Source organism: Henckelia pumila, chromosome 3 (assembly GCF_033568475.1).
Source record: "Henckelia pumila isolate YLH828 chromosome 3, ASM3356847v2, whole genome shotgun sequence".
Classification (NCBI taxonomy): Eukaryota; Viridiplantae; Streptophyta; class Magnoliopsida; order Lamiales; family Gesneriaceae; genus Henckelia; species Henckelia pumila.
This window is the reverse complement of record NC_133122.1, coordinates 61,500,754-61,522,317: the sequence shown is the minus strand read 5'-3', so window position 1 is coordinate 61,522,317 and position 21,564 is coordinate 61,500,754. Positions and strand designations below refer to the sequence as shown.

General features: G+C 33.0%; 3 protein-coding genes across 3 annotated transcripts; 2 read left to right on the top strand and 1 right to left on the bottom strand.

Moving 5' to 3' along the window:
* The first annotated feature begins 1,697 nt into the window (after nt 1-1,697).
* On the top strand, nt 1,698-2,894 carry LOC140886720 (uncharacterized). The gene is made up of 2 exons (XM_073293460.1): nt 1,698-1,947; nt 2,056-2,894. Exons 1-2 carry the CDS (start codon nt 1,842-1,844, stop codon nt 2,799-2,801), a joined length of 852 nt encoding a protein of 283 aa, XP_073149561.1. The 5' UTR covers nt 1,698-1,841; the 3' UTR covers nt 2,802-2,894.
* Nucleotides 2,895-8,238: 5,344 nt separating this feature from the next.
* Nucleotides 8,239-11,176, top strand: LOC140886941 (protein ETHYLENE INSENSITIVE 3-like). The gene is made up of 2 exons (XM_073293884.1): nt 8,239-8,396; nt 8,963-11,176. The coding sequence occupies exon 2, from the start codon at nt 9,093-9,095 to the stop codon at nt 10,899-10,901; it is 1,809 nt and encodes a 602-aa protein (XP_073149985.1). The 5' UTR covers nt 8,239-8,396; nt 8,963-9,092; the 3' UTR covers nt 10,902-11,176.
* Nucleotides 11,177-14,428: 3,252 nt separating this feature from the next.
* On the bottom strand, nt 14,429-21,055 carry LOC140890718 (uncharacterized). The gene is made up of 6 exons (XM_073298731.1): nt 20,544-21,055; nt 18,245-19,588; nt 17,002-17,073; nt 16,094-16,308; nt 15,804-16,018; nt 14,429-15,376 (listed from the first exon to the last, which is right to left on the bottom strand). The coding sequence occupies exons 2-6, from the start codon at nt 19,515-19,517 to the stop codon at nt 14,680-14,682; spliced, it is 2,472 nt and encodes an 823-aa protein (XP_073154832.1). The 5' UTR covers nt 19,518-19,588; nt 20,544-21,055; the 3' UTR covers nt 14,429-14,679.
* Between the last annotated feature and the right edge of the window lie 509 nt (nt 21,056-21,564).

Below are 21,564 nucleotides of genomic sequence, written 5' to 3'. Positions count from 1 at the left end.
CAATTTAATTTAATATTTCGATTCAATTTAATTTAATCTATTAAAAGATTTGTGGGTTTTTCCCGATACGGCTGTTATATCATTTTTTATATGTTGGCATTTGTAACGTTATTAATTTAAGATATTTGCATTTAACCTGCGCACTTAATGGAAAACATGTAGTGCATTAAGGGACTCTAGCTTGGTCAGTTAAATAACTTAAATTGCACTATTTTTGAGTTGTTTTATTATTATTATTGTTAATTTGAGTGCCATCTAAATCCAAGGCCAACAAAATTCACCCAATTTTGATTACTGTAGAGTCAATTATTCACGTACCCGTGGGCTAATTGTATCAATATACATTTATGAAAAATAAAAACAAAAAACTAACTATGTAAAATTAAAAATTAATAACATGTTAAATTTATATTTTCAGAAATTAAGCATAAACTCTCTATTAAAGGAGTAAATGTGTCTGAATTTTTATAACATATATAATGTGTTAAGTTTTTTATAAGACGGTTGCATTAGGCTATAATATTTTTTAAGATGTTTTATTTCTTTTAAACTTTTCACAAGAGCGGTTAGTGCAATTAGTCATCTCGTACGTAGTTGGCAATTGGAAAACCAGTTTGATCCATTAACTTTTTGTTATTTTAGGTTGTGATCTATTAGGTTTTCAAATTTTGATTTTAACGCATTAATTTTCATTTTTTCGGATTTCAGTTCAGTTTTCATTAGAGTGTTGAGTGAGATTGGAAATTGCTGAAGTGACGTAAAAAAAATTCTATCATGACAACAAAAATTACTGATTTATCCTACGTCACGTCAAAAATTGGATCAAAATATTCACAAATTAAAATTTAATGTACGAAAATCAAAATTTAAAGACTTATAGGATAAAAACAAAAATTAAACCTCAATGTATTTAGTGCAATTATCATTAGGTAGTGTTTGGAAAAACTTCTAAGAAACACTTCTCAACTTTTTATTAACAAAATTTCATAAAATTTTAAATTTTTGTTAAAAAAAATAAGAAATACTTTAAAGAAGCTGTCACAAACACTACATTAGAATTTAGAATCCAATAAGACCAAACGTTTTGCCAGCCTAATCAGCGCGAGGAGGGATCATTGGGCCAATATGGGCCCAAGCTATTCTATAATGACCCAACGTATCGCAAGCACGTGGCCTCCATTCAACCGAACAATTTGAATAATAAAATTCAGACGAAAGAGGCCGAGGTTTGCAATCACGGCCCCTCGAAAAACCAAATGAGGGCCCAAGATCTCAGACCTATAATCCTTTTTAATTATTTACAATTATTATATTTTCTCTTTCTTAATAAAATGATGAAACTTTAAATTTTCAATACAATAAATATTTAAAAAATGTTATTGGTGGATGTAGTTGGGGAAAAATGCTGTTTCCTTGTCCTAATTTATAATTAAATTCGGTGGTGCATTTTTATTTAAAATACCATCAATATCTTGATACATTTCCACCAATATTTTGAGACTGGGATAACCTAAAAATTAATTGCTCGGTCATGTGCACATTGGTCAAGTGTATTCTTTCCCTGTTCAGAAAGGTAGCAGCCCAAGACGTAGAAAGAATACGCGGAAACATGTGTCTCAAGAAATAGTTATCTTCCTTAAAAATAACAAAGAAAGCCTGAATGCAAATAAAGGTATACTCTGTTCTCCAAGAAATTAAATGCCAATGCCTCAAGAAACTCAAACTTGCTATATATTATCAACATATATATACACACATTTAAGAGAGAAAATCTTCATTCACGTCTCAATAATATTCATACATATATCTCCAAATTCAAAAGAGTAAATAAATATTACATAATGGATGCGAAAGTGGGAGATGCAGCAGCTCAAAAGAATACTTTTGAGCCATCCTCTGATGTGATACAGGAGCAAGATTGTGACACTCTCCTCATATATCTCCCCGGTCTGTTTTCGCAATTCGATTCGCGAAATAATAACATCATGCATGTTCATGTGATTGAAAACTATATATAATGCGTGAATTATTAAGAAAATTGGCTGGATTTTGCAGGTTTTAGGAGAGAACAGCTGAGAGTTCAGCTGGCTAAGTCGGGAACTGTGAGGGTCAGCGGGACGAGGCCGATCGGGGACAACAAGTTGAGCATCTTTCAGAAGGATTACCATGTCTCCCCTAACTGTGACACCACCAACATCTCTGCTAAATTTGAAGGTGGAATATTGTATATAAGGCAGCCGAAGCTGATCGTTCCAGCAGAGAAAGAGGCCGAAAAATCGCCGGTTTTAGAAACTCAGCCGGCCCAGAGGTCCTTAGACCATCGCCCACCAACACCAATCCCATCCCGACCAAGGAAAGATCAAGAAAACGAAGATACCAAGAAAACCAGCTCAAGTGAGGCTCAAATCAAGCAAGAAACTTCTACCGGTTTTCGCGATAAACCGGACCCGAAAGAAGACGCAAAACCCGTCGAGGAGGGAAAAGTTGATGAAACAGAGGATGATAAAAAGGAGAAAACTGCGGGCACCATTCTTGATGATCATCAAAGAGCTGAGCCAAGTATTAATACCGATCGGCGTGAGGAGTTTTCGGGCAATGCTGATTCCGAATTCGCATATAAACGAACTGGAAAAGTGGGGAAAGATGGCGTAGATTATTATAAACTCGTTGCCGCTGGTACAGCAGCAAAGGTGATAAAATCAAAAAAGGTTGTGTATATGGCAATGGCTATTGTTCTTGCTTTTGCATTCGGAATGTATTTCAATAATTTGATTTGGTGTTCTAACAAACCTGAGAAGTGAGGCTTGTTTGTTATTTTGCAATGTGATGCATCATCACCTTGTAAATTATGTATTTATGTGAATAAAGGAATATAAATGAATCCATACTTTCCAGGAAAATATATTTTTGTTTGAGATGATTCTCATGAATACTCCAAATTTCATTATAAATTATGACATTTTGCTAGAAGCTACTAGCATGTGCTTAAGAAAAGCCAAACACTACTATTTGTAATGTAACCTAAGAGGCTAAGATCTCGTTACCTTCGTCAAAGAGATTCCAGAAGTTTGTCACAAATCGAAGAAAAATCATGATGAGATTATATTGCATCGAGATGAGATTTTGACAAAGATTATATGTATCAAAATATATTATTATGCTTTTCCAAAAAAAAAAATCATTATCCATATAAAAATCCAAACATAATAAGGCAACGTTTGAGAGAACTTCTATAAAGTACTTTTCGAGTTTTCATTAACAAAATTTTGTTAAATTTTATTAACGAGATGCTGATAAGTGTTTTTTAAAAATTCTCTCAAACACGACCTAAGCAGTGGAGGAAAGTATTAGCTAGAATTGGAAGTTATAGGAAGTTAAATGCATCTATGAAAGGTAGGCTGTAACCTATTTTATTTTTTCATATTTCAAGCCTTGAAATTAAGGTAGGCCGTAATCTATTTTAGATTTGTTTTTTAAAAAAAAAAAAAAACCCCTTGAAAGTAAGTGTTTTAAGAAATCATTTTTTTTTTACAAATCCCCGTACTTTATCATACTGCATATCCTTATCTTTTTAATGCCGAATCCATTGGAAAAGGCTCATTAATGAAAAACATTTAACGGTTTCAGATATTTAATTTTTGAAATTCGACTCAAATTTAAAATTATTTTATTAGACGTTTCTAATATATTTCAAATAATATAATAAATTATCATTTAATCTAAATAAGTTATATATTAATTATATATACTAGTACACCGCGCATGTGCACAAAATATATTTTATGAATTTGAATTTATTTAAAAATTAAGATAATGGGTAAAGAAATAGTGGTAAATGGTAATTATAAATTAGGATAATGAGATAATGGGAAGAGAAGGTGAGAATCTCCTTAAAACGTTGTTATTTGAATTTTAATTAAATTCTCTAATCACGTTTATAAATCTCCAATATCCGACGGTTTTGCATTTGAAGTTCCACTATGATCTGTTACACCATGACACCAAAAATTGATTTTTATAATGGACTCATATTTTATAAAATAGTAAAGATATAATTTTGTTACCGTGTTTAGTCATTTTGATGTAATTGTTTTTTTTCAAAAAATAAAATTAAATAAGATATTTGTATGCACATTTTAAAAGTATTTAATATTGAGTGATATTTTCTGACGCTCAAGTTACACTGCATACTTTATGTGTGTATACATCATATGGCGAGATTGGTAAATGTTAATACTATCCAAGAGAATATGTATAGGCCTAATTAAATTTGGATACCTTCAATAGAAGGACAGTTGAGGTTGGATGTTGATGCAGTTTTGATTTCAGTGTTGGGACTATATTGAGATTTCAAAGGCTGCGTAGGAGTGAAAGCTATATACTAATTATATATACTAGTACACCGAAGCACATGCAACCATCGAAGCATATGCGTTGCATGTACACAAAATATATTTTTATGAATTTGAGTTTATTTAAAAATTAGGATAATAGGTAAATAAATAGTGGTAAATGGTAATTATGAATTAGGATAATGAGATAATGGGAAGAGAATGTGAGAATCTCCTTAAAACGTTGTTATTTGAATTTTAATTAAATTCTCTAATCATGTTTATAAATCTCCAATATCCGACGGTTTTTCATTTGAAGTCCCACTATGATCTGTTTTAAAATTTTAAATCTCCACTATTCGGCGATTTTACATTTAAAATCCTACTATCTATTTTAAAATTTAAATCATGAAATTTCCGAGTTTGTCCTCAATAATAGTTGATTGAGTTTAATGGTAACATGGGTACTTTTAGAATTTCGTCTTGTTACACCATGACACTAAAAATTGGTTTTTATAATGGACTCATGTTTTATAAAATAGTGAAGATATAATTTTGTTACCGTGTCTAGTCATTTTGATGTAATTGTTTTTTTTCAAAAAATAAAATAAAATAAGACTATCCAAGAGAATATGTATAGGCCTAATTAAATTTGAATACCTTCAATAGAAGGACAGTTGAGGTTGGATGTTGATGCGATTTTGACGAGGCGAAAAAAAATTTCAGTGTTGGGACTAAGTGAGATTTTAAAGGCTGCGTAGGAGTGAAGGCTTGTCCTATTCGAAATCCGAGGTCGATTAAGGGTGTAGAGCTATCCGCAATTGGGTTTTGGCATGGATGTTTGCTTGAGTCTTGGCCTCTCACATATTTGCATTTTCTCATATTTCATTCAAGGGGTGCAAGTGGTTCTTAACCCGGTTGCGAATATTGGACCGGATGGGGCGATTGCATGCTTTGGATATCATGGCTGTTCTTGAACCTCCAAGATTTCTATCAATCATGCATATGAGGAGATGAGCCAACACAGTTGCACACGTGTTAGCTCAAGTGATTATTTTTGGAATATATTTTGTATATTATGTTTTTTTTTATCTTGTATTAATCTTTTATTGCTTACAATATTCCAAAAAATAACGAGCTGAATTATGTTGTCTATAAACATATTGTGTATCGTGTATTCATTCTTTGAGATATATGAAAATATTTTTCTTTCATTTGTTTTTACAGTTATGTCCCCGAACTGAATATCGAGCTGAATTAGTATGCCTTCGTGGCTCTCTTTTGTTGTATCCAAAGATTTCAGTATTTAAGGTTTCGTTTGGACAAATACTTATAAAACGTTTTTATAAAAGTGTTTTTTTAAAAAATATATAATATTTTAAAAATTGTTTCAAGAATAAATATGTGTTTGAAAAACTATTAATTACAAACATCTAAAAACAACTCTTGTTTTTTAAAAACATATAAAAATAACTCTCAATTATTCTTCAAAAACTATAATTTGAGAACAATTTTTAAAAATATTTTTCAAACAAATTTTTATAAAATCTTGTTCAAACACATACTTTAAGTTGTTTCACTTATAAATGTTTTAAAGTATTTCAAAAAAAAAAAATTAAATACACGTCAAATAGAACATGATATATTGAATGCATTTTATCTCAAAATATATACATCTCCGGGGGTGCCAACCGCATTATTTGCTTTCTCGGGTAAATATACAATTAAAGTTTTTGGGTTATTCTGCAATTAGAGCTTCTGGATAAACATGACCATTTGATTGATAACTCGATGGGCCATGGATGCCGACAAATATAGATCCTATATTTGTTTAGGAACTTTGTTCTTATCCAAACACCCATATATACATTTATATATATATTTTTTTTAAAAAAAATAAATAAATAAATAAATAATAATAATAATAATAATAATAATAATAATAATAATAATAATAATAATAATAATAATAATAGAAATAATGGTATTGTAATTGTAAAAACAACACTATTTTCCATATAAAAAAGAATTTCTCAATTTAAAAAACAACAGGTTATAAAAAAGAGTTAATTAATTGAAACCTCAGTAAGTTATTGTATCAATAATGAAATTGGGCTTGTAGCCCAATTAATCTAATTTATCCGTTAATCGTTGAGTTTGATTCTTCTCCTCCACTTTTGTAATAATAATTAAAAAAAAAAAGTTACTGTATCTGCCGCTATTTTCGTTTTTTATGAATTTATTTTTTAAAATATCGATGTGAAAAAAATAATGTTCATCCTAAAAAAAATGTTGCTTCGAAGATTGGTTTAGGTACAAATTCGACAAATTATTGAAATTTTGTCGCTTTAATATTGTCAGAGTGATTGAACAAGTCACGGCTTATTAAAATTAAATTGGGAGTTCGATTTTTCTATATATTTTTTTTCGGATGAGTTTATTTACAAGGTTCGTCTAGTGCTAATTATTTGAATGATGTTTAGATATTTATAGAATGAAAAAATAAAAGTATAATTTTATCTTAGTTACGTATTACTCATTAATTAGACGAGATTTTTTAGATTTTACATCGCTTGAACCATGATAGTTTTGTTGCCAACCGATTTTTGGTGTGATATTTATATATAATCGTGTTTCCTTTTATTGATTATATTTTTAACTGATATGCGGATTAAAAGATTTCATTTGAGATAGGAAATGAATAAATGTATTTGAAATAACTATATCAATTCAAGATTTTATCAGATTCATTGGTTTTATTTGGAGAATAACTTACAATTTTGAAATTATGGATTTGAAATCAATAGACTAGCTAGAAAATTATGTATAAGCTGATGTCTGGAATGGCTGTAGTGGGATCTTTATAGAACATGGTTCCGAGTGGAACGCATTAGCTGTCCGTTCCCAGGTTGGGCAATAAGGGTCGGAGAAGGGCAATCACTCCCCTTTTCATCAATTCTGTAAGAGTTAAACTCTTCTGAATCAACATTCCAAACACTAAGAATGTGATATATAAATTCATGAATATAAACCTTTTAAGTTTTAACGTCCCATTTACATTGGAGAGTTTGGTTTTGATAGAAGCATTTGAAAGGAAAATTTGAAAAGACTATATATAAAATATATTTGAAACTCACTGTCTCACTGCATTGATTTCACTAGTCAAGAAAGTAAAATACATTTTATTCAAACAAATAAAAAGATTTATCAAAGTTGGCCATATTTTCTATACTGAACATTAAAAAAAAAAAAAACAGCGTAGTAACTTGAGTACTTGATTTGAGAATCAAGCTAGCAAGTATATTATTTTTAATTCATTTATATATTTTGGATGTAAAAGTTACTCCCACGATCCAATTGAAGGATAACTTCTATAGAGTAGAAATTATAATATTTTAAATTTTTTAGTGGATTATATTCACATTTAAATTTTATTTTTTTATGAAAAAATGTTAGACCGTTTAAACACGTACATGTAATCTCTCAGTATCCATACTATATATAAAGAATGAAGATCTCACAGAAACTATTTTGGCTTTTCAATTTTGATCTCTTATCACTCCTTACAAAACTTACGCTTTAGAGAATAAACCGTCTATTATAATTATAATTAAAGAAATTTACATATAGAAAAAATAATTAAAATTGATGTATTTTATCACACACACAACACGTCGACAGAGTGAAAAGTTGCTTTGAGAACCAAAATTTTATAAACTACACAGAATTCACAAATAATAAATGACGGTGGTAAAATTCAAACTCCCAAAAATGGTACTTTTGAATCTGACCCTTTTTCGTTTAATTTACTCAAAATCTCATAAATACTTTCACACACACATATAAACTGTAATTAATTACTATTTTTCTTCGTTGGCTTTTGGTTTACTGTTTACCAATCCCCGACACTTTTCACCCGCGGTAGGCCGATTCCCATTAATAAATATAAGCCCACACACGATTATTACATCATTTTCTTGGGTTCCTTCTCTTTTTTTATTTCTATTCCTTTTTTGGGTTAATTATTCTGCACTAGAGGAGGGTATGGTCAAGGAATAACAGGAGGTAAATAAAGAAAAAGGGGTGGATGTTCTTGTTTTCGCTTGTGATAATTCATTTTCCGCTTCTATTTCCTGTGGTTTTTATTGATTATGCTTCTGGGTTCTGAGTATTTGTGCTGTTATTGAGTCTCGTTCTTAATTTTGATTGAAACTCGCGTTTTTTTTTATTAAATATTTGTTTTTTTCCGTCTTTTTATTGATTTTATGTGGTGGGTTATGAGGAGTTATGGTTGGTGTTCTATAGTTTTTTTTCTTACGCTGCTTCTTTGAAGTGTACTTTTGTTCTTGAAATGATCTTTGGTTTAGATTTTGTATATTCTTCAATTTTTTCCGGGGATTTTCGATATTTTCTGAAAAATTATTTGGAAATCAAGTTTAAGATTTCTCAAACACGTTCATCGCTTTATCTGAAATATGTTCGGATCCGGATTCTACAAGATTCCTTTTTTGGTCTTCGTTGTGTTAGAAAAAAGTTCATATTTTTTCAGTGGTTAAAAAAAAAGTTTTGACTTTATGATCAGAATCAGCGGAGTTGAGATTTTCTTGATTTTTGCAACTCCATCTTTGCAGGTACGTCATAGAAGAACCTCTTCGCATCCTGTTGCTGAATCTCGTGTTTTTTGGTGGAGCTCGAGTTGAATATACGTTGATAAAATCATCCAGTTTCTACAAGTTTGAGTTTGGTGCTCTTTGATTCGAGATGATGATGTTTGAAGATATGAGTTTTTGTGGGGATCTTGATTTCTTTTCCTCAGCTCCTATTAAGGGATTAGATCTCTGCCCTCCTCAGACTGCTGATCCTGAACACGAGATTGAACCCCTAACCGAGCAAGTTGTGGAGGATGATTTTACAGATGAAGAAGATGTGGATGAACTCGAGAGGAGGATGTGGAGAGACAAGATGCGATGGAAAAGGCTTAAAGAACTGAATAAGGGTAAAGAAAGTGTCGACTCTGTGAAAAAGCAGCAGTCTCAAGAGCAGGCTAGGAGAAAGAAGATGTCGAGGGCTCAAGATGGGATCTTGAAGTACATGTTAAAGATGATGGAAGTGTGCAAAGCTCAAGGTTTTGTTTATGGGATCATACCGGAGAAAGGCAAGCCGGTGAGTGGTGCATCCGATAATCTCCGGGAATGGTGGAAGGATAGGGTCAGATTTGACCGCAATGGACCGGCTGCCATTGCAAAATATAAGGCAGAGAACTGTGTCCTGGACAGAAATGAGGCTGAAAATCCCCTTGGTCCAACTCCACATACCTTACAGGAGCTCCAAGATACGACTCTTGGCTCGTTGTTGTCCGCTCTAATGCAGCACTGTGATCCTCCTCAGAGAAGGTATCCTTTAGAGAAAGGTGTTCCACCACCATGGTGGCCGAGTGGGAATGAGGAATGGTGGCATCAGTTAGGTTTGCAGAAGGATCAATGCCCTCCACCATATAAGAAGCCTCACGATCTGAAAAAGGCATGGAAGGTGGGTGTTTTGACGGCTGTGATCAAACATATGTTTCCTGACATTGGCAAGATTCGGAAGCTTGTGAGGCAGTCCAAGTGTTTACAAGACAAGATGACAGCTAAAGAAAGTGCTACTTGGCTTGCTATCATCAACCAGGAGGAAGCTTTGGCTCGGGACCTTTACCCGGACCGGTGTCTCCCTTTGTCCTCGAGTGGTGGAAGTGGGACGCTCCTGATCACCGATAGTAGCGAGTATGATGTGGAAGGTGGTGAGGATGAGTCAAACTTTGAGGTTCCCGAGCAAAAACCAAGTCCCCTTCAATTGTCAAACATCGGGATGGAAAGATTCCATGATCGTGTTCCAGTTCAACAACAATCTTATACCATCAAAGATGAAATGATCAACAATTTTGACTTCTCTCGGAAGAGGAAACTAAATGATGAGCTTAACAACATGATGGATCCTAAGAAATTGGCTAGTGAGTTTCTTCCATACCCACATAGAGAACTTCGACATGGTTTTCAGGATCCAACTTCAAGGGACAATCACCCACTTTCTTGCCCTGACAAAGATTCTTCCGATTTTGGGGTCAAGAATTTCAGCATAAAGGAGGTGAAACCGCCTGCGTTTTCTCAATCTTTTGTCCAACCAAAGCCTTCTGTTGATCTATCAGCACTCGGAGTTCCAGAAGATGGACAAAGAATGATCAACGATCTCATGTCTTTCTATGATACCAATATTCAAGAAAACAAGAACAAGAATGGGAGCTCCAGCATTTCCAAGGAGCCGTCTCTTCAGCACCTTCAATACCAACAAAATGGTTACCTTCAAGGTCAAGAAGTAGTGCTGGAACCCAACATATTTTCCAACAATAACATGTCAGTTGATCAGTTCCACCAGTCCAAGGTCATAAATCCGCCTTTCGGCTCCAGCGGAGCCGAAAGTTTCCAACTAATGTTCAGTCCTCCATTCAATATATCCTCAATGGACTACACAGACAATTTTCCTGAAGTTTCAAGGGATAACCAGATCAAGCAGGACCTTTCGATTTGGTACTGAAACATTCGTTTGAGATCGTCAACTAGGTGTTGCGTTCAACGTCTCTGATACAATCTCCACACACTTCATCAGGTGGAATTGTTTTGCTTCGCTTTGTCTTAGTTATTACCATGTTATTTTCATAACCTTGTAGTCTTAGAGTTCGTGTAAGTTCGTCGGGCATGGTTGTAACAATCAAGAAAAGGATAGTATCCTACGGCGATTTACCATGCTTGCTGTTGAAAGAAATGAATAGGACTTACATATGTATGTGATATAAATAAGCTTCAGTTTCATTTGGAGTTTCTTGATCTGGTTTTTCTTGTCCGAAGTTTGTTTGATATGTCTGCCGTGGGATCAATGTTTGATGTACATAGTGGGTGTATTTTGTTGACTGAAAGACCGATGCTTTGTCATCTTCATTTGACTCTGTATTTTGCAAGTGGAGTGAAGTGGAACAATGAATGGTTGGTTCTTGGTAGATGCATGTCTTGTCGTTAAATTTGGACATCACATCAAGCCAAACTCGTGTCTTTGAGGGTCCCCGGAAGCGCAACGCGGTGTTTGGATTGTTATATAAGATTTTAAAAACTTGAGTTTGAGCAAAAAGATTCTAAAAAAATATAATTGGTGGCTGCTATTCCCATGTAACATTGGTAATGGGTTTTCCGGTCTTTTTCAATGTCGCTGTTTGCTAGTAATGGATGGTTAATGTACAAAATTTTCTTGGTCCCTTGCCCACTTTGGGGACATTTATGAATGTTGATACATTCATTGCACATGTCCTGTTTTACTGTATTCTTCAGTCAAATGATTTCGTTTTAAATGGTTTAAACATTTTCTTGGCACATAATATAAGAAGTGGGATTGGGAAAAAATGACTGTTTTGTATAGTATGTGAAAGTATGTCTATATATGTGTGTGTGGAGTTTGATAATGAGTTTTGATTTGATGAACATTTACTGAGAACCGGTTGAGGGGATGTCGATGGATGGCACTCTTTCGTCATATCAAAATTATATATATAATTGTTTGTGATTTTTTTTTTAAAAAAATAAAACTATCTATATTTTTTTAAAACAAAAAGGACTTGTGAGTTGTGATCTAAAAAAACTATTTATATTTTTAAAAACAAAAAGGACTTGTTAGTTGTGATCTTATCTGCAAATCCTCAATATTGTGTAAACCAAAAAGACGGTGGATATTGTATTTTCTGTTCTGACTTTTGGTTAAATCCAGGAATCAAGGTAGGATTGCACATGATAAGCCCTTTGCAAGAATATTTTACATTAATGAATTATTTTGCTGCGTGTTTGCATTATATTAGTTTTCTACATATAAAAATTAAACAAACATCATCCGGTTGGGAGGCGTCAAGCAGATCTCTACCTGATTATAAAATAAAATAAATACAAAAAAAAGAGAAAAAAAAAAAAAAAAAAAAGAACTAAACCAAAGCCTTCTAGAACGAACAACTTTGCACGTCACGCTCGTAAATAATCATATTAAAAGACAATATTTCTAAAAAAAATATTTTTTGGAGAATATTTTCGAACATTCGGATTTAATTTTTCGATAGTAATTTGCGTGTGTGTTATTATTAAGAATAAAATGTGGAGATGGTCAGGTGTACGCTATTTAGATGGGTTTAATTAAGTTTAATTGTTATTATGTCTTTGGTGGGGGATTATATGAGTTTAGTTTTTAATGTATTTTTCATCTTTACTTGATAAAGTTGGAGACTCCACTTAGCCGCCTCATAGAAAAAGAGAAGTCAAGAAAATTATATTTAAATTATTTATTTAACCGCTGGTGGGAACTTTAATTATTAAGTCAGCATATATTCGATCGAAAGTTCCATGTTAGAAATCGTTTTTTAAAATAATCATATTTATTTTTTTTTTAATTTTATATAAGATGATCTTGGTTTTTGCATTTATTTTTAACTTAAAGCAATTTTTTTATGCCCGAAATTGATTTTATCATCTAATTAATAAAACAATTGGCTATTTAAACATTTTTCGTGTATCATTTTCTCGTTGGAATATATATATATATATATATATAATGATATGTAGTGTTTGATTGAGCTTTTAAAAACTAAAAAGTACTTTTTATTTTTATTTTCTTCACAAAAACTTTATGAAAGAAACATTGAGAAACGCTTTCTCATTTTCCGATCCAAACGCTATCTTTCTAGTGAAATTAATAATCCATGAAATGAATGAATAAAGATGAAAAGGAAGATATATAACCAATTGAATTAAAATCTTATTTCAAAAAAAAAATTAAAATCTAATTTTGACTAATTAGATCATCAACATCCCCTTAATCTAGATTTCAAAAAAAAAAAATCCCCTTAATCTAACTTAAGAGACCAATTTTTCCATACACATGTTTCTGTTGATATGTTGAAGACAACTAGACGAGTTATGGGGTTTATCTAAGTTGATTAATATATTAGTTTCTTATTTCTTTTTTTATATATATATTTATTATTACTTCCTAAAAGCTTGTGCAGGTTGCATTTTTTGACATATCTCGATAGTCGATATATAGTTCATTTTTTGACAGATCTCGATAGTCGATATATAGTTCATAATCATTATGTATTCTTTCATTTAAGATTAACAAACTGGATGGAACGTGTTCATTACTTAATAAACATGTACTGTAAATATAGCGTTGCTTAGGACGAAACCCTGTCAATCGAATATACTTTTTAGGGAGAAAAAAAAACGATGTTAAATATATATAAATATTTTATTTTTATTATATTACTTTTCATTTTATTTTAATGTATTTATTGCGTATTAAGATAATAATCAAGAGTGGACATATACCAACATTTCTGGCAGAACATGCATGGCGGTTGTGCATGCACCTGGAGTCTGGATAATGGGCATCGTTGAGTGCTAATTTTTATGTAGTGACAGATTTTTATTTATTTTTTAATCCGAGATATATAATATAAGATGATAACTTGATAAGATGATACTTTTCTTGCGTTGTTGTTCGAAGTGAGTATAAACGAATCAAATGTAACTCAATATCACCAAAATTTATGGTTTGAATTCGAGCTTAATAAATATATTCGAATTCGAGTTCAATAGGAAACTCTGAAAATTTAATGTTTTGTATTCAAAATCGGTTTAAATCAAGATGCAATCAAGTTCAAGCTCGTCTTAAAGTAATCGAATATATTCGCAAAGCTATTAGAAAAATAAAGGTTGAAATATTTTTGCTATTAGAAAAATGAAGGTTGAAATATTTTTATTTAACAGATTGCAAATTATTAAATAAAATAATTTGAATTCGAGTTCGATTTGGGAAAAAAAAAAAAAAAACATATTCAAGTTTGGATATTATTCGATAATTTTAAACGCATATCAACATATTTTTTGAATTTAATATTTTTCGAGCAGATTCGAGCCTCCTGCTCCAAAGTCCAAAACAATTACATTTAATGCACAAGCACGCCACGGTTTTAATATAACTATCATGTCATTATACAGATAGTTTAGACCATGTAAAATGAATACATGATATATATGAGAAATTTTTTACAGAAAAGGTGCCTTTCTACATATCACAAAATTCCACATCTCTATAACTCCTAAATCAACCAATTTTAACTTAACATGTATGCATACTACACACTGCCTACTACATATATATCTAATATAATAGCTCATTTATTCAACATCAATCCAATAATTCAAGTTGAAGATGTAATTCTATACCCCTATGTATTGGCCCTTATATTTTGATGCTTTCCCAAATTCCGGAGTCCTAAAATTTACACAACTTTCGTCTGTTGAGACTTGAATTGCTCATACTTCTCCTTCGCGTCTTGAATGGACTTCTGAAGATCAGTGAACATAGTGACGGAACATTCAGCAAAGTTGTTCAACTTGCCAAGAAAACCCGCCAAGCTTGTGCGAAAGCCATCAAATGCAGGTACTAGATCCTCAAGAACCTCATCTGTTGATGTATTTATACCGCGATCACCACCATCCATCCCATCAAGCAATGACACATTACGAGAGCGGTTACTGGCCTTACCTTGGTTTTTCTCTTGACGGGGCAACACGTGAGCCACTTCTGCTGTCAAATCTTTGATAGAATCAACAACTCCTTTACACGGTAATCTATCGATCATCTCCAACCATGCATCACAGATCATGTAGATAGGTGGACCGCAGTCTCTCATGGATGGAAGTCTCATTCTTTTGCTTCTCTTGGTATTATTTTGTGGGAGAGAAACACACTTGAACAACCACTTATTTATGGCTTCGACATAAATTTTCTGTGCACCAATCCATTTTGTGAAGTTGAATGATAAAGTGTTGAGTTCATTTTCGAGATGGATAGTAATCTGTCTCAGTGAATCAGATTGTATATTGATCTTCGTGCTTCCAGGGGCAATGGAGATCGATATGATGTGAAATTGAAGTCTGTGGCAATCCATCATCATTTCCCACATTCTTCTTAATCTGTGACCAGGGACGTGTTAGAAATAACTTTTTTTCTGAGCATATAGGAGATGATGCAATAATATTTTTACGTTTTTAACATTTTAAGGCCAGGAGAGACAGAATATAACTTGTAGTTAACATTGAGGGCGTCTCGTTCTGTTCAAAACATGTAGGAGGGCAGGCTAGTAAAATTGATCAAAGGGCAGGAAAAGTTTTTCGATGCATGTCGTATGTAAATCCAAGGAAATGTAGAAAAGCCTTTTTTAGTGTGGGGTTTCATTTGTAATTTTTTCGCAAGCAACTGTGTCTGCCCCTAGGAACTGGGCCTGGCACCATCTTGCTCGTCAGTTTAGTGCTCCAATATGTAATAGGCATCAAATGTCCTAATAAATTTTGGTGACTGATTTTATGTATTTGATAGCTGAAACTAGGGACAGATCCATACCCTTCAATTAACTCCTCGAGTTGAGGCTGAAGCTCCTTATCTCTAATTTCTTCGATTTTCTTTGAGATAGAGTCAATTCTATGAATAGAAACTCTAATTCTTGAATGCAGATCTTTAACAATCGCACGTATTTTGTCAGTATTCAGTCCTTGTGATTCTTTCTGTCGGAGAAGCTTACACTTCAGATCAAAATTACTTCTAAGCACTTGACAAGCCTGAAAGAGGAGGAATGATATTATTAGATCCCCAGATAATAATGTCTTGTAAGAAAATGCAAGTTTTGAGTGTACCTTCACTTCATCGTAAAGCTTCTTCTCCCATGCATAGAGCCTATCCAAAGTTGAGGCATGACTTCCGGAGACCATACAGAAGTCTTCAAAGAGATTTTTACTCACATCATTGATATCCTCAATGGATTTCCCACCAAGAAGATTCCGAGATGAAGCAGATCGAGATGATGATGTCCGATGCCACGTTAAGTACTTAACAGAATTTTGAGGCGGCTCTAGATAAGTAATTAAACACCGAATGAGCAATCCAATAATTGAATGAAGATAACTTGAGTTAAAATTAGGTTATCCTGATCACCTCTTTGTATAGGTGAAAATATCTCTCTTTTTTTCTTATAAGAATTCACAATAAAATCATATTAAAGGTATATCAAAATCTTAATAGTCTGACATGTGATTCCAAAACATATTATTTCAGTTCTAACATGTATGCAATTCAGACATAGTAAATGTATGCACTTGGCCACAATAATAAGCATACTTAAGGAAATAAATAAAATTTCCCCATGTTACACAATTCATTCATATCATGCATCCATGCCTAATTTGAGTAGCAATATTAATGTTTCCTTAACCGTAAAAGGCTTAATGCAATAAAACAACCAGTGATGGTTATTACTAGAAAAACATGTGGTATATGTTACAGCCGACATTGGGTGCTTTCTGAGTCTTTTGGAGAATGCACACTAACAACCCTACTGTTTATCAAAACAGTATCTTCACAGACTATCTGTAGATCTCATCATTCATAACCTCTTTCCAATGAACAAAAAATCCTCGGTCAGATAATGAAAAAACGAAGGGAAGTGAAAGTGTGGCTTTCAAAGACAGTCACTGCTAAAATCCATAATGCCACGACACCGGAAAAATAGTTCTACATACATATAGACATAGTGGGGCAGACCTACCTTGTTTAACCTCACTTGGATCATCCCCACAAGAGAAACAAGACTTCAGTAGAGATGAGACAACTAATCCACCTGCCAAAAGAAGAATCCTTCATTGAATATCACCAATTTACATGACAGCGAGAAAATAGTATTGATGAAAGAAAATTAATACCAACTAAAATGAAAAAATTGAAGCACAGATAATTTGTAGAATTTTAGCTGAATGAGGTCTCCAACACACATTTTCATAGGGCTTGTTTGGTACAAGTACAAATAATACTTGTATAACTTGTCCTATCTAATCCTTCATTCTTCTCGTCATATTATTTATCCATCTATTAATTATTTATTTTGTATCAATCAAATCATTAATCATTTATTTTATATCAATCAAATCATTGAATTTAAATTACTATATTACCCTTATAATAATATTATTCATATTTTATTTATATTTTTAAAAAGGGCAAAATGGTAATTTATCATTTTTATATAAAATTCAATCAATCAAATCACATAAACTATAATTTATCAATCAAATCAAATACTATACTAACTATCATTTCTTATTTATTTATATTACATTATATTACTTATCCAAGTACTATTTATCCTATCTTCGAACCAAACGGTATCATAAGGTATTGATATAGTTAGTGTTTAGTTTATGACAAAATAAAATGCCTAATGCCACTCATAGTGATTTTTTTCCATGCCCTGCTTCATTGATGACTGAAAGATTCAATTATAAATAAAATCTATTGGGAAAGCAAAAGAACTAAAGCCTTTCATCTATTGAATAATAAGTACTAGTATTTTTGCACATGTGTGTGGAGAATAATGGATATAACATACATTAATATTTTTAAAATCATATTTTTATTTTTTTCAATCTAAACTATTGAAAAAGTTATTACTAAAAAACATAAATATAGAAAAAAAAATAAGATAAGATTATAAAAGATTGATCATTTTGAATAATTTTAAAAACAATATAAATCTTTACTCCTATAAAATAGGAGAAATTTAAAAATAACCGTCCACACCAAACTCTAAGGGTGTTTCCTTTAATTAATCGTAATAGATAATAACATCATTCATAAGATAATCCGATAGATGAAAATTCTCTTGGAATTTCAATTTGGAGTCCCCACGTTACTTGCGGAACTAAAAATAAAACTAGCACTCCAGCATGCATATATGATTACGCATGAACCCTTCAGTGCAATTGTGAGTGTGTGTGCTAGAGAGAGGTCCTTACTTTCTTTCCCGGGGAATACCGGACGGAAATGAAATTTATTTGCTTCAAGCATCCGAGGAACTTCTTTACCAGATTCAGATGCTTTAACGAAAAGATGTTCAATCTCTTGCATGCTAGAAAAGAAGTCCTTTGGTGCAACCTTATCTTCAACTTCGCTTTCTGTAATTGGATTTATCTTGGCATCATTGAGATGCATAAATCTTGAAGATGTGGCTCTTAATGGTGATAGATCAGGAGAGTTATTTTTCTTCCCATTGATAAACTTGTCCTCTGATACTGCGCGTTCTGATGACTTCATATATGGATCTTCGTTGAAGACAAATTCTTTGCCTTTGATCACATTTTCAAAACCCGGAGACTTGGTTTCTGATAACTTTACAGACGAATCTTCATTGACAACATATTCTTTGCCTCCAATCACATTTTCAAAACTTGGAGGCTTTGTGTTAGATACTCTATTTTCTTGAGGTGTCACAGGTAACTCGTTATCATTTTCTGTTGCCACATTAACATTTTTAAAACTCCGAACAAGTGTAGCTAAGGAGGGCTCATCGAATTCGTCTTCAGAGTCATGAGATTCATCTATCCCATGTGAGGATAACTTTTCTTCCAAATCTTCAAGATCAGGAATACCCTCCTCTGCCCTAAGATGTTGAATCTCATCAGAGTGTTCAGAACCCTGATCAAATCCGTTTCTCTCTTGTGAAGAAAAATGATCGTCAATCGGATGAAAAAGGCCAAAATAATCCCATGGTGGAGTTTCTGATGGGATGGAAGGAGTTTCAAAGGATGATGCTTCAGGTACTTCTGTTGAACGAGGAGTGGTGCTCGGAGGAGTGGTTGAGGTAACCGATACCGTAACATGCACAGGAGGCTTCTCCTCCACCTTCTTGGAAAATGTGCTTCTAAATTTCATATGATGAGAGTTATACTTCAACACTTTAGATGATGAGGATGGAGTGACAGTCAAGGTGGCATCCTCATATTGTGATCGAGATGGAGAGGACAAAGATAATTGAGAGACAGATTTCTCAGTGAAAGCACGTGGCTCGGTGGTTACACTTCTCGAAGGGAAGGCAAAAGATTCAACTCGGGCATCAATTTCTGCAAATCTCCTTAAAGCAGCTCCTACGATTTTCAGTTCCTCTATATAAGCAATATGAGCTGCTGCTACGGAACACCTGCCATTGAGTGCTTGTTTGATAAATTTCTTTCGAGCACGACAAAGTTGCAATCCTTTGTCTTCTTCCAATCTAGAGTTTGAGGCTCCCATTTACTCTCACCTGGCTATGCCCCTTTAATTCCAAATTTGCACGCAGGCATATGACTTCTGCTAAATACATCCTGGATCGCATAATATCAAATGAGTTATGGGAATGCAAAATCCATGGACCATTGAATTATTAATCGTCGATGATACAAATGGGTTACTTAATTAAATTACAGAGAACTTATACTCCATCAAATCTCATTTGAACAGGACATTAGTTAACAGAATAGAAGCAACGCAAGATCTGTTTCCAGCATACAAAACAATCATGATTCCAAACATAAGCCTTTTCATTGTTTCAATTTTCACCAAAGATAGTTAAGAATGAAAGATCCATGGACAACAAGCAATATTAAATATTGATGATAAACCTCAGATTACCAAGATAACAAATGGAATAAATTTCCGAAGTTAAGGTTAAGCAAATCTTATGAACACAATCAGTAAAATGCCCAAATCTATCACGCACCAGAATTTCAGAGTTATGTCCTGAAGTCCCCAATATTAAATCTCATATTTATTACGAACAAAGCTGAATTACAATCACCACAACATGAAAGATGTATTCAGCATCTTTGGTTTTTGAAAGCTTTTGAAATTAAGCAAGCCACCGCATAAAACAAATTTCTAGCATTAACCAGAAGGAAACAAAAGCAAATTCCTTTCACCGAAACAAGTCATGTCAATCCTTCTGAACCCACTAAGAAATCAAACCAATCAAAGGACATGAAAATCACAAGGCTATGCTTTAGAAGTAGAAACCTATTAAAAACACAATTAATTGCAGAAATTCAAAACCCAAATCAGTCAAAATAAGAATCTAATCCAAGTTTGAAATCTATCCAACAACCACCAGATAACATGATCGTTCAATTCCAAGCAACCAAAAACAAAGAAATCACAACTTCTACCGCAAATTCAATCAAGGTTTAGAAACCGCAAGCAAATCAAACGAAATGGTCAAACGAATTCAGGGCCACTCTATTTCAAGTCAAATCTCTTTCTTATCGGGAAAGTACAATTTTTTACCAAATTCTAAATCAGCTGGCGGCGATATCCTTTTGAGAACCAAAAGCCCTTCTTGATTTCAGTGCAGAACACAATAGATGACTTCCCAAACGAATAAACCCACACAGGAAAAGGGAAATTGAAACCTTTTAGGAGGATTACGCTTGTGTGTGTGACAGTGAATCTGTCAGATCAAAAGGGCGGTGGGGTATGTACTGGGTTTGCATGCAAAATAAAAAAAAAAGGGGGGAGAAGCCAACAGAGACAGGCAATTGCCCGAATATGGTAGCAATGGCTGTGGGCCATCGCTGACTCTGCAAAAGCAATAGCATTAAAAAAACAATAAATATTGATTTGTTTAGTATAAAGGTCTCCGATCGAACAGTTCTTGAATTTTACACTGCCTTTTTGTGAGGAGGAATATAGGAAGGTATTACACGGAATAAAGGAAGAAAGGCGTGAGATTTACGCGGTGGAAATGAGCTGTTGATCATTCTGTTTCCGTATCTTCTTCTCCTTTCTCTTGCTCACCTGCTAGTAAATGAGCTGTCAACCCAAATTTTGACCTAAAATCAAATGACATTTAAGTAAGTCTGTACAAGATATTTCGTGCGAACATTTTAGTTTAAAAACAAAAACAAAAAAGCCGATGAATCTTATATTTCTTGTTTTGGAATGAGATTTTTGCGTGAACATTTTATACCAAAACAAAAAACGAAAATACAACTATAAATGTAGCATAGACTCACTCCGACTTATTTAAAATATTTGGAAAACCTCTTGTTTTCGAGTAAGACCGGTGCCAAGACATTTTTTTGGGCTAATTGCATTAACACCCCATGTGAAAAGTCTAAGAGCCATAAAACACTGTGTAAAATTAATAGCATGTTAAACCCTATGTTTTAAAAAAATTAGCATAAAAATCCCTATGAGATGGTATAAATGTGCCCGAGTTTGTATAACATAGGGATGAAATGTGCTACATTTTAAAAAACTAAGGATTGCATTAGTCTATTAATATTTTTTAGGGAGTTTTATGATT

What these genes read in the sequence shown, in the direction of transcription:
- LOC140886941 (XM_073293884.1), top strand. Translation starts at nt 9,093, where the DNA reads ATGATGATGTTTGAAGATATGAGTTTTTGTGGGGATCTTGATTTCTTT.
- LOC140890718 (XM_073298731.1), bottom strand. Translation starts at nt 19,517, where the DNA reads ATGGGAGCCTCAAACTCTAGATTGGAAGAAGACAAAGGATTGCAACTT. An exon ending in GGTATTCCCCGGGAAAGAAA is followed by an intron (nt 17,074 to 18,244) that starts GTAAGGACCTCT and finishes TTCTTTTGGCAG; the next exon opens with GTGGATTAGTTGTCTCATCT. An exon ending in CTCGAGGAGTTAATTGAAGG is followed by an intron (nt 15,377 to 15,803) that starts GTATGGATCTGT and finishes CCCTGGTCACAG; the next exon opens with ATTAAGAAGAATGTGGGAAA.
- LOC140886720 (XM_073293460.1), top strand. Translation starts at nt 1,842, where the DNA reads ATGGATGCGAAAGTGGGAGATGCAGCAGCTCAAAAGAATACTTTTGAG. An exon ending in TCTCCTCATATATCTCCCCG is followed by an intron (nt 1,948 to 2,055) that starts GTCTGTTTTCGC and finishes TGGATTTTGCAG; the next exon opens with GTTTTAGGAGAGAACAGCTG.